Source organism: Apteryx rowi, unplaced genomic scaffold, assembly GCF_003343035.1.
Source record: "Apteryx rowi isolate R43461 unplaced genomic scaffold, aptRow1 scaffold_75, whole genome shotgun sequence".
NCBI lineage: Eukaryota > Metazoa > Chordata > Aves > Apterygiformes > Apterygidae > Apteryx > Apteryx rowi.
In genome coordinates this window covers 1570728-1582832 of record NW_020451038.1, presented here as the reverse complement: position 1 = coordinate 1582832, position 12105 = coordinate 1570728, and the positions used below count along the sequence as shown (strand labels likewise).

Genomic DNA, 12105 nt, shown 5'->3' with positions numbered 1-12105 from the left:
CATATTTTCTTCTTTGCTTTGATCCATCACTCTCTTTAAGCAGATTTCCAACATGCAGTCCTGCTAGAAGTCTCATGAGGTTGCAGAGGCCTGAGCTATGAGGAATATCTCATGCTATAAACACTGAAAGTACTCAAAGTTTCATAGCAGTCCTCCTTAGCTGTTATACGATTTTGAGCATTAGAAGACTATTTTTGAAACTGAACTCAAATTGATTTCATTTATCAGAAATTCACTATAAAAAAAAGACAAAGTTATAACAAAACAACCAGATACTCCTGCCTAAAGTTTTCTGGGTTCAGTTATCCTTAAAAAATACAGGAAAAAGCCCTCCATCTTTAGATTTTCACTCGCAGTATTGTTGAGAATTGGTTTGACATTTCAGCTCCTCTCCTGATTACAGATGCAGGCTGCACTGGTGAAAGAAATGTGATTTAGATTCTTTAGCCGCAGGCTCAATACCGTGGAATAGTCTTGACAAACAGCAACCATCGCTACATCATGGGCTTTTAATCTGCACCCTGCACTCACCCACTGGCACGCAGAAACCCAATGTCAGTCCACAAGATTAGAAACATATTTGTGAGGCAGAGCGCAGTTTGGGACTGATAAATATTGCCACTGTCTACTACGCAAGGTTCATGAAGCTGTCTGTATACAACCTAGTTTGCCACATATTGAAGAAAGGGGATTTCAGGTTAAATCCTAACCCCTTCTCTGCACTTACACATAGCCTTAATCCATCTGCTCCCCTACATAGGACAGTGCCAATTTCAGCTGCCAACAAACAGGATCAGTAGGACTCGGCGAGGAAATCTCAACATATGTATTTCTCAAGCTGTGATGCTATTTCTCCTGAGGAGGATCAGAAATAAATTAAAAAAAGAAAAAAGTTTTAAGCAAGATGGCATGCCAGAAGGCACTATTATAAAATGACTGTGAGATTTCTTTGAAAGATTTAGATCAAAAGAAACGCAGCAAGAAAGCTGTAAGACTGCACATGGACATAAGATTGACATGAGACTCCCCACTCACTGCGCTCACTGGAGTTATTCTTTCCAAGGCAGTGCAGCATCTAAGAGCAACAGAGCCCTGTGCACACCACACTGCACTCCCTGTGCAGTGCCAACACCCCCACCAGAGGCTGCATTCAGCTCATCCTCTGCTTAAGTGCTTTCCCAGCAAAACATAGGAGACTTGGACAGTTCTTTCTGGACACACGGATGATGTGAAGGACAGGCAGTAGCAGAGAGGAGCTAGCCTGTATCCACATGGTCGTGACCAGTGGTGGACAGTTCTGCCAGCTCGGAGCACGGCCTGCAAATCGCCAGGCAGCCAACTCAAACCAGAAAGCACTGCTGCACACATGCAGTTGCAGAAGTGTGCACACGCAGTGTGTTGGGCTTAGGGCAACGCCCAAGTTAGCTGTGCAGGGAGTGTCCTTGTTCCGTCCCCCAAAACACCACTGTTTGACAAACCCAGCTTCTAAGGACATTTTTCTTTTGTTACGAAAAAAATGAAGAGGAGTAATGGCCGCTTCGTAGAACAGCGTTGCATGGTACACAGATTAGCTCACTTCTGCTACTCCATGCTTAATAGTCACAGCGCACAAAATTTGGCAGTGTACTTCAACTGCCTCGTGCTGCTTCTGTGATCATGGYGTCCAGCTGTAAGTTTGCAATGTGAAACAGTTCCTGAAAGATTGTTTAAGCATTTTTAATGACTTGTGTCTTGCCTCTACCTCCCACCAAGATCAGACTCATCAACAGCTGTGAACAGATTTTTGCTCACTGCAGAGTTACACTGGCTGTAAGATACATTTAATGTGTGAATCACAAAGAAATGCGTGGGCTTTAATCACCCTCCACATTTGTGGCTCATTTTTCCAGTCAAGCTGAGAATTTCAGCAGTCCTGGGCAACGAGGAACAAAACTGATTTCTCTCCTCAAATGACTTCATGAAGTTGTCACAGTTGCAAGGTCTGGGCTCTCCAGCCAGCTCTCATCTCGCTGACCAGAAGTCTAAGAAAACTTAGTTATGCCTTTAACAAAGCTTTTCGAGAGTCAAAATAACACACACACTGAAGACAGTTATGGACTTGCTCATATCTTCTTGATGCTTAATGTATTACTAAAACATAGGCTTTGTGTACCTGGCACGTAACAACGTAGCTTTTGTATAACAGAACTTCCAGAACCTTTTTGGTTGGCTAAAAAACAAGGAGAAAAACAAAAACACTTCTAACTTGTGTGTTCCTAAGGATTCCAGTTACAGACTGGAGGCCCTACATAACGTTGGCTTGTTATTAAAACACAGAACATGGTACAAACTTGTATGTCCTGACTAACTTAGGGTTCACAGGTATTTTAAATACAGGGTGTTGTTATTGCCAAAGACCACCGTATGGTTTTTGTGGAGACACTTGTACATCAGGGTCTACCATTTAAAATCACTGATATTTAAATATTTGCCATCTACCAATTTCAGTTAATCTGACATTGCTTCAAGTTCTTATGGACATACTAACTTTGAACATTTATCTTCCAAACTCTGTTCTTGTGCATGTACATTTTAATATTGAGGGGGTTTTAATGCATATCCTGTACTTAAGGTATTTTTGTACTTAAGTCTATGTTACGACTTCCATTTTACAATGTATACAAGTCTCATGAAGTCCTTATGGCATCGAAGCAGACCATGCAACRTGGCAGTTTTTTTCAGATAAGCACCCTGTACTACATACTTCACTGTGGTTCGCACAATGATACAGGGAGGCATATACATTAATCTTTTGACATCTGGCTTTTTACAGACTTTTTGCAATCACACTGAACAGGCACTCTACAAGTGCCAGCTCTTTGGGTAGAGCTGCTCATACAGGCTGCCAATCTCCATGCACATGACTCTGGACCTGCTAAAGATGGTATTTGAAAAGGACTGCTGCCAGCATTCACCAAGTAGCTCTGCAAGCTAACTGTTCTGTGTCAGCGCAATTTGAGTGTGGAATATTTTCACAGGGTTGTGTTTTGATGAGCAAATACTAATTTGGTTGCATTAAAAAAAGATATAAACATCAATGAGGTGAGCAAGCATATATTGAATAGACTGCTTTATCTCTGAAAGATCAGTAGTGATAACATGGATTATTAGATTCAGTACTATGCCTGTACTATGAGAGCAAATATGCTTTTTGTACCTACCAAAGTTTTGATCTTCACAGGAGAGGGTTAAAATAAATAAAAAAATAAATAAAATCACAAGCTGTTATTTCTAGCAGCAAGGGAAACAAGCTTTTTGCTGTCTGGTGAATATCAACATGTTACTCACATTAATGAATTGAAAAATTTAAGTTCTCCAGTTTTACAATTCCTGCAGTTTTAGTGAAGACTACATCAGTATCAACAGTCTGTAAAACAGCATGACTGACTATCTTTCCTTGGTATCTCGTACGTGCAGAAATGACTGACAAGCAGTTTCTGAAAAGACAAAGTCACAGTAACAGTAACACTTTTTCACAAATTGCAACTAAAATCATCTTATCTAGTGGCTTAGATCACCAGCGTAAAGAATTTGGTAAAAACTAGAAAGATCTTATCACTGGAACAGAGAAACTACTGCCAGTTATTTGGAACATTACAGATATTCCAGACTTGTACAGGAGACCCTCAGCAGAGCCAGGAAGTGTCATTCACCAGGGAAAACAATATGACATCATCACGCACTTCACCGCTTGTCAGTGACAGGGTCAGCTTTGTTTGTACATCTGTTGAGTACCGTACTGTTTGTGTGCACTGATATCGCCACTCCGGGACTCACAATTACTCGATGACAATTTGACAGAGTTAACTTGAAAACAAACTTATTACTATCCAATTTTAGTTCATTATTTTTGAAAGACACTGATTTTATAAATAGGTCTGCTTTTTTCAAAGAACTATCACAAATTTCTTTGCTGGTCTGCAGGCAATAGATACTCTTGAGAGCAAAGCAGCGCTGTCCTTAAGAAGTGTTGACTGTTGGGTCGACTGATCTTTTGGGGAACCAAAAGTCTACAAACCGTTTATGAAAACTGCCTCTGAAAGTGATCTGCTTCAGTTCACAAGTCTTTTGGTCAGAGAATCACCATTTTGGATGATATTAGTTTGAAATTTTATTCTGGCGTATTTTAGCAGAGATGGCCTGTCCTTACTGCAGTCAAGGTATTAACTGAGTCCTCCTGACTCAACAGGACTAACCAGGGGGCAAATGTCTCCCCCCCTTTTTCCCAGAAAGCTAGGACCTACTCAGTTTTTACTAAAAACAAATTGAGAAGAAACTTTTAAAGAGCAATTTATGAAGTCTCCCTAGTTTCAGTATGGTGAATTCTGTTCCTAGATAACCACATACTGTTGTTGAAGGCAAGGCACACTGCACAGCTGACTGTATCTACTGCTACCTTGTTTGTACTTCCTTTTTTATCCAGAATTCCCTATTTGAGAAAAAGCAAGTCAGAAGAACTCAAGGTCAAAGTTTCCTACGACAATATGAGATGCATTGGCTCTATTCATTGCTAATTCTATTAGTGGAAGTTTTTAATAAATTTTAAATGGACTCTAGTCTAGAAATTCTATAGCTGAGAGAGACAAATTCATATATACTATCAGACTATGTCAATTCAAAATGACTGAGGGTTTTAACACAACAAGGACTTACATCAACTTACATGCTGGGTTTCATGCTTTTATCACGAAACCTAAGATTTTAACCCATTTTGTCACTAGCTGGAGCAGATAAACAAAATGAGTGTTTTGTGGCAGAGACTACCTTGTTGCATTCAAACTTTTAAACGTACGTAGGATGTTCACACCTGACTTGAAGGTGGCCAGCCAACCCAAAGTCTGCTCAATTATCCAGTCAGCTTCAGTAAGAGGGAGAGCAAGGTCAGCTGCAGCTCACAAGGAATGAGAAAAGGTAGCCAAGAGGGTTTCTGAGGAAGGTAACCCTTTACCTTGACACTTTAAAGAAAACAGGCATTCAATGGAGTAGCCAAGTAACACAGTTAGAAAATATCTTGAAGGTTAATGAACAGAGCGAATGAGATACTATTTATTTAGATTATTATTAACAACAGTATAGGTTATAAGTAGGAGTATACAAGGCTCTGAATACCAGTTGTTGATCTTAAAAGAGCGTATACGATATGTCACAGGGAAAAACATGCTCAAGACCCCCTCAATTTAACCTTCAGAAAGTGAATCACCTAATGACAATATACCAATGGCAGAGCATTCAAAAACTGCTTTGAGTTCATTCACTGCATTTATTTTTTTCTCTTTAGAGAACTGTATTAGTTTATTCATTTCTCAGGATAACATTGTTCAGCTTTCACATCACGGATTGCCTTCAACATTGCACCTCCTGCAAATGGTCCTTAATTTACCTTCGTCCTTCCCTGGCAGAGGCAACCACTCTGTATTAAACATGATCTAATGTTGAAAAGCACCATACAAGCACTAGACATCACAAAGACTAGCCCTGAAAGGAAAAGGAGAAGGAATCAGCAAAGTGGACTAGGGTGCTCACAAGAATGATCCCAACTATCCAAAAGGCAAGGACAACATTACAAAAGGTAGTCTTCAAAAGAAAAAAAAAAAGTTTAGAGCTCAAGGAAGTTGGAGGAAAAGAATGTTAACACAGTTCTTACAGAAACCAGTCCCTGTTTATGCATATCCATTAACTCAATGGAAAATAATGATAACAAATAGTTCAACATGTTCTATCCAATTTCCTTCTTCTCATACTCTTGTTAATGTGACCCAAATTCCTTCCAATCCAGTTCATCTTAGAAAACTAACAAAATCACAGCTTTCCTGGGGGGGTGGAGGGGAAAAAAGGGGAAGGAAGAAGAAGGGTTGTTGAAATATTGTAAGAAAGGATGCCAGGAAACAAGAAGCACATGCTTCAGATACACAACAGATTTCTAACTTAAGTGTACAGTTCATGCACCATCACTGCTGGCAAACAGAGGATTAGGATGGCACTTTAATCTTTGCTGTTCTAACATCAGAGAGACTTCTGGAATTCTTGGAAAACTATGATTTTAACTCTGGATGCCCCAATTTTAAAGACTAGATCAAATATTGCTTTTGTTAGTTTAACTGAAATGAACAATGTGTCAAGAATTTTTCAAGGGTGTCCCATTTGAAGCCACACTGGAAGGAGCAGAAATACCTTTCTAAATCTACTTAATCACTAAGAACCAAGAGCAACTGGCAGTTGGATCAAGATTGCTGACCAATTATTCCTATTTGTTCCTTTCTTTTGCCTCCCTTTCTTACAATATATACAGAACAGCAGGCATTCAGCACTTGAATCACACATTTTAGAAAAATCACAGTCAGTAGTTTGATAGTCAAGAAAGAGTAAAACGTTCTGAGGTGACAGTTCCTGGAAACAAGCACAACAGACAGCAAAATCAGCTACAGATGCAGCAAGAAGTACGAGTGTGCTTTATAGTCTATTGTTTATAGGCTTTATAGTCTTTAGGCTTTATTGTTGTAACTACTTCTATAGGACTCTGATGTACAAATATGGATCATCAAGAGATCTSTCTCATTTTTTAAATTAGGCTGGCTCCAGACCAAATTAATAGGGCTCAAAAGCCTTCCAACATAGTTTTTACCTACTGTGGTCACCTGTCCTGCTTTCAGGGGTTGTTCCACAGAACAAACGCACACTAGGAGACCTGTCAGAAGGCAGACACATTGGTAATTTCAGAGTGCCAACACCTAACAGCTTAGGAACTCAGCTTTCCTCTTACCTGTGTCAGGACCAAAGCACACTGACAGGGCAGAGAGAACCTCCTCTGATCACTAGTCTGCACTACGGTCATCATTTGCACAAGGAGAATGAAAATTTCACAAAAATCTTATTTGAGCATAAYAGTATGGAGATGACTTTGGGAATCTTCTCCTGAGAGGAATTAGTCACTGTAAGAGAGTGCAACCTCATTGTATGTTAACTGCTCCTCACTGCAACGATAGGGTTAATGTCTTGCATGACAGCTGATCTGTCTTTCTGAAAGTTTGTGATTATTCTCTCAGAACCAACAAGGTAAGATGCTGATGTTAGAATTACAGACTTTTAGCATGTCTTCCTATCTGTCAGTCATCTTCTCAAACACAGGTGCACCGATTTGCATCATTTATGATTTAGTTCATTTCTCTTGTATGTACCTTCTTTGCATTGTGTTAATGCAAAGAGTTAAAACTCAGGTGCTCTGATCATGATGCTCAACTCTGGGGAAAAAAGTCATAAGAATCAACATTTTGTAAGGAAGATTTTCAGGTCCCAGAATCAGTACACAACATCTGTAAACCTTTGAGTCAGTTTTGTATCAGGGACCTTTAATAATGTTCCTCCAACCCCCATAACACCAACGTCGCCACAGCTTTTTTTCAGGCTCTGTGTTCAGCATTTGCCTTTTCAATCACATAGACTTTACACCTGTGTTAATGCGGAAACCTTTCCTCACCTTTAACGTGGCAGCCAAGCTGGCCATGTGTTCATTCAGAGTGCTCTCCGACTCCTTGTAAGTCAGGCAGGTGAACTGATATTCCTCTGGATCAAAGGCATCTGCTCCCTGCTGCTCCACGTCGTTAGCTACCCCATCATAATAATCCTCAATATCCCCAGGATCCTCATCCTCTTCCTCCTCCTCGCAATTAGGGTCATAATCCTCTTCATTGCTGTCAGAGCCCTGGCTGTTCATGTCCACGGACATCTTAATGCCCTGTCAACTGCAGACCAGGAAAGCAATTGTAGCTTCTTTTTCTCCACCAAACTTTATTGTTCTTTTGATTTCATCTGAGCTCTGTTTCCTAAGGGGGGAAAAACAATTTTTTCTGTTGCCTAAGAAATTGTAAGAGAGGCCATGTCAACATCATACAGGTGATCTAACAGCCAGGAATGGACTGATCTGACAGCCCAGCTAAAGAAGATTCTGCCATGCAGGGCCCTGGTTTGCACCTGCAAAGCCAGTGCTGCTCTTACAGGCAAGGTGTAAAACCTCAGAGACACACTTATTACATTATCCTAGGCCCCAGCAAGGGCCCCAAGATTTCTGTCATTTGGAGAATCTCTCCACAAGCTCCACTACACATCTTTTCCAAGATACATCTATGCTATGATATTAAGTTCTTTTATCAAAAGCATCATCTGCATTTTATCAACAAAAACAAAAAAACTTGTCTAAGATCACCAGAAGCCAGAAAGGCAACCTGTGATACCCTGTACAACTACACACTGCTTCAGAACCACAGACACCACCTGGGACTTTGGAAAAGCAAGAGGGGCAAACAGATCTTTTTCTTATACTCAGTTTAACAGTCTTCAGTACCATCTCAAAGAAATGGCAAAATCAGTTTATCCCTTTAACTAGGCTCTGCTGGATGTGATGTGGCTTGTGCATTAAATTTGAGGGGGAAAATAAAATAAATTCTCATTTTATTACCTTCTCAATGTACATTTATTACCTTTTGAGTGTACAAATTTATGCTCAAGAATTGACAGCTGCTGTTTAGGAGGAAACAGAACAGCCAAGCTACTTTTTGTATTTTCTTTGGTAATAGAAAATTCATGTATTTGACTTTACTTATCTGAACTACACACCTTCTGCTCATGTAACTAAAACAATATGAATTAGATTTTGAAGAGGTTCAGCAGACAGCACATATCAACCTTGAATTATGGTCATCTCATACTCAGTCACAAATTGCCATTTAAACAATTAATTTTGTTTCAAGAGAGATTAAATAGAAAAGGGTTAAAACGCCGTGCTGCAATCAAGTTTTACATATAAAATATATACATAAAAGCAAAGCTGTATTTCCCACAGGCAGCATATATTGGGTTTCTTGCACATATGTGGCTTTTTGCTTACTGTTTACGCTAGCTCTAGCATTTTAATATATATGCACAATGTTAAAATTTGCAGCTGCTGGAGAAATCATAACCTGACTTCAGAGCACTGGAAATCTCAATCATAATTTTTCATTATTTTTCCTCAACTCATTTGTTTTCTGGTTCTAATAAACAGACCAGACATCACAGCTCAGCCAGGAAGAGATCTGATGCATAATTAATCTGAGGGGCTGCACTGGTTTCAGCAGATATAAACCTCCTCCGGTGAGAAAGGATGAAGGTTAGAAGTTAATTATATTATCCCTTGAATTCTGGTCTCCATTCCTTTCCTGTGACTCTTGATTTCTTAACTATCCACAACATACAAATATTTTATAGCATGGTTTCCTGTAGAACTTTAGAGGATCGGGGCTCCGACCCTCCACTTTGGAAGACGACAGAAGTGAAATCTTGAAGAGTATTTTCCTGTCAGAGACACAAAGTGAGTTACAGCAGCAATGCTAGTAATGTAGATTATTCCATCAAGCTGCCAAGGGAAATCTTCTTTTCCTCCAGATTAAGAAGCCATCAGGTCCAAGTAACCTACTTATACTGCTGAGGAATCACTCATACAGCTGCTGCTAAACAAGGGTCTCCCTCTATCACACACAAGCCCATTCACAGACAGAAAAAATTCTGAGGTTTCCACAATCGAAACACTCAAATAGAGAACCAGGGGAGATGGTAAACGTGCTCCTACAAATATATATTTTGAAAAGATGGCGGTTCTGATCTGAAAGATTAATGTACTTTTCTGGCTCTCTTTCCACTCAGGGTTCTGCAAATGAAGATCTCTGTTCCGTATTTCAGCATCATTGGTGGGCTCTGATTTGACAGACATGAGACAAACCTGTATGTTTTCCCTCCCTCTAGTCTSCTTAATGATTCCCTCTGGGCTTAATCTGCATCAACACTGATCTTTTGCACAAAAGCAGTAATGGATCTTTACCTGTTATATGTTATGTTAAAGGAATAACATACTTGAGAATCTAGAATCAGTCTAGACATTCCTACGGAAGATATCAATAGCCTAGTGTGTGACAGTTTTGTTTGGCCAGTCTCAGAGCATCACAAAGCCCAAACAGGTATCACCAGTCAGGAAAGTTCCCAAACTCGATCAGATCATCCCACACTATGGAGATAGGAAAAAACATGTTTAACAGATGATCCACTTACTACCTCAACGCATAGTGAGTGCCATCAGAGCAGTGACATGCTTTCAGACGTAAGAGTAGAATAAGGGGCTTACACACTACCTCAGTAGTCACATACCAGTCACTGCGGAGAAGAGGCACAAGACTGCAGGGCTCTTAGAAGTACTTTTCAGCCATTTCTCTGTGCAACTAACCTATTTATATGAACAAATAGAGGAACTGCTTGCACAGGCAAATCAATATATCAAGGAGAAAACAGTCCGCAGACTGGATGTCTTTTGTGACTCGTCACACCACTTTGGGAAAGAGTTCACTTCCAGCATAACTTAATGTCAGATGGACATGAGTGAATAAGAGAGGAAGATTAAGGCACAAACTTGCTGGCAAAACAAAGCAAGATAGAAGGAAAACAAGAGACAGAACTCACCTAATTCTCAGCCTAAGGCCCTCATCACCCAGTCATGAGCTGAGTACACATTAACAAAGGACATACCTAATACTTGATATCACTAATTTCTGAGACAATAAAAAAGATAAATGCAAAAAAAGAGGGTCAAAAGAGCAAAGAATATTTAGATTAAATAAATACCATAATCCCAAAGATCAGACTTTAAAATTTTAAACCATATTTAGTTTKTTCTCCTACCCAAGGAAGGATGAGGTCCTACTTTACCACCTTCATCCAAAACACTCCCTCGTCTTCACTAACACTAATACAATTTAATCCCCTTTCTTTCCCCAGCTTCCTTGCAAGAACTTTTAAACACATCCACCCATACTCTCCGCTCCCTTTCTGCTCTACCAGAGATGCTCTCTTGCTGATTTCCACTTTACAATATAATTCTTCTTAACAAGGTCTATTGATATAAACGCTTTCAAATATGCTACCATCAGTCTCTTTCTGACCTCACCGCTGTGTTTGATAATAGRAAGTTACACAACTCCATATTGTATTTTGTCTCACCACATCATCCTTTTCTAATTTCTTATCCTCTGCATCTACCTCTCTGGGACTTCTTGAATAAGTGTTTTGGAGGACCTCCCTCCCCCCCCCTTCTACTTTTTCAGTTGATAATTTCACAGCCATGTGAGATGGCTTTGTCCCCTCTCACCTCTTTACTGATAMTTTTGAAATTGGGAAACAGACTCAAGTTACACTCTCTCGAGCCACTTATCCCCATAACCTTTAAATGGACTGACACTCTCTTTTCTCTGAAACCCTTTACAATCCCAGCTCCAAACTTACTATCATTGTTAATCACATCTTTGTCTATGTCACTCAAACCTGTAAGCCAGGGATCATCTTCAATTGCTGCTTCACACACACACAGCATGCACACTTTGCCRTTTCCTTCTCGAGTTTTCAGATGATTTTTTCATTCCAAGAGAGAGAACCAGGAACATCACCTCTCACCCTTTTTACCATACATGACTCTGCAGAGAYCTCCTTGCAGCCATATCACACATCCACTATGAATTTGCCTGCTCTCTTTCCACTTTCCAGTATTTATTCTGACTACCTCGACTACCTTGCCCTTCCCAACTAACCTAATCTGTTTCATTCCTGTCCTTTCTAAACTATCGTCATTTTTCAGCATGTTATTTTATCCATACCTACTCAAGCCTTCCTTCCATGGTAACTCTGTCTGGAGTGCCCTCCCTACGTCGGAGCAGAAAGACACCACGTTCATTTAAATCACCTCAGATCCATTTCTTCTGTAACGCGCTCAAGATGAAATCACGTACTTGTCCCACACATTGCGAACACAACAGGAGGAAAACAGGAGAAGCCGGGGGAGAGAAAAGAGCCGTGGGTGGCCGGGAATRAGAAGAGCTGGAGCGGCGGCGGGGGGCGGAGGGAGCCCCAGCACGGCCAGCTCGCCCCCATCCCTAGCGCCGGCCTCGGGGCTCACGCACTGCGGCGTCCCCCCGGCCGCTTGCCCCAACGGGAGCCCCGCGCGGCACGGGGGGACGCCAAACGGAGCAGAAGTTCCCCCAAACCAGATGGTGC

At 40.6% G+C, this 12105-nt stretch overlaps 1 protein-coding gene across 1 annotated transcript in view; it reads right to left on the bottom strand.

The window, feature by feature from the left end:
- ARIH2 (ariadne RBR E3 ubiquitin protein ligase 2) overlaps nucleotides 1–12087 on the bottom strand; it is a 33503-nt gene extending 21416 nt beyond the window's left edge. Inside the window, exons 1-2 of the mRNA XM_026088050.1 lie at nucleotides 11709–12087; nucleotides 7514–7859 (exon numbers count right to left, since the gene is read on the bottom strand). Coding sequence (XP_025943835.1) covers nucleotides 7514–7762 — 249 coding nt within the window. The 5' untranslated portion in view covers nucleotides 7763–7859; nucleotides 11709–12087. The remainder of the gene's footprint in view (nucleotides 1–7513; nucleotides 7860–11708) is intronic.
- Nucleotides 12088–12105: the final 18 nt, after the last annotated feature.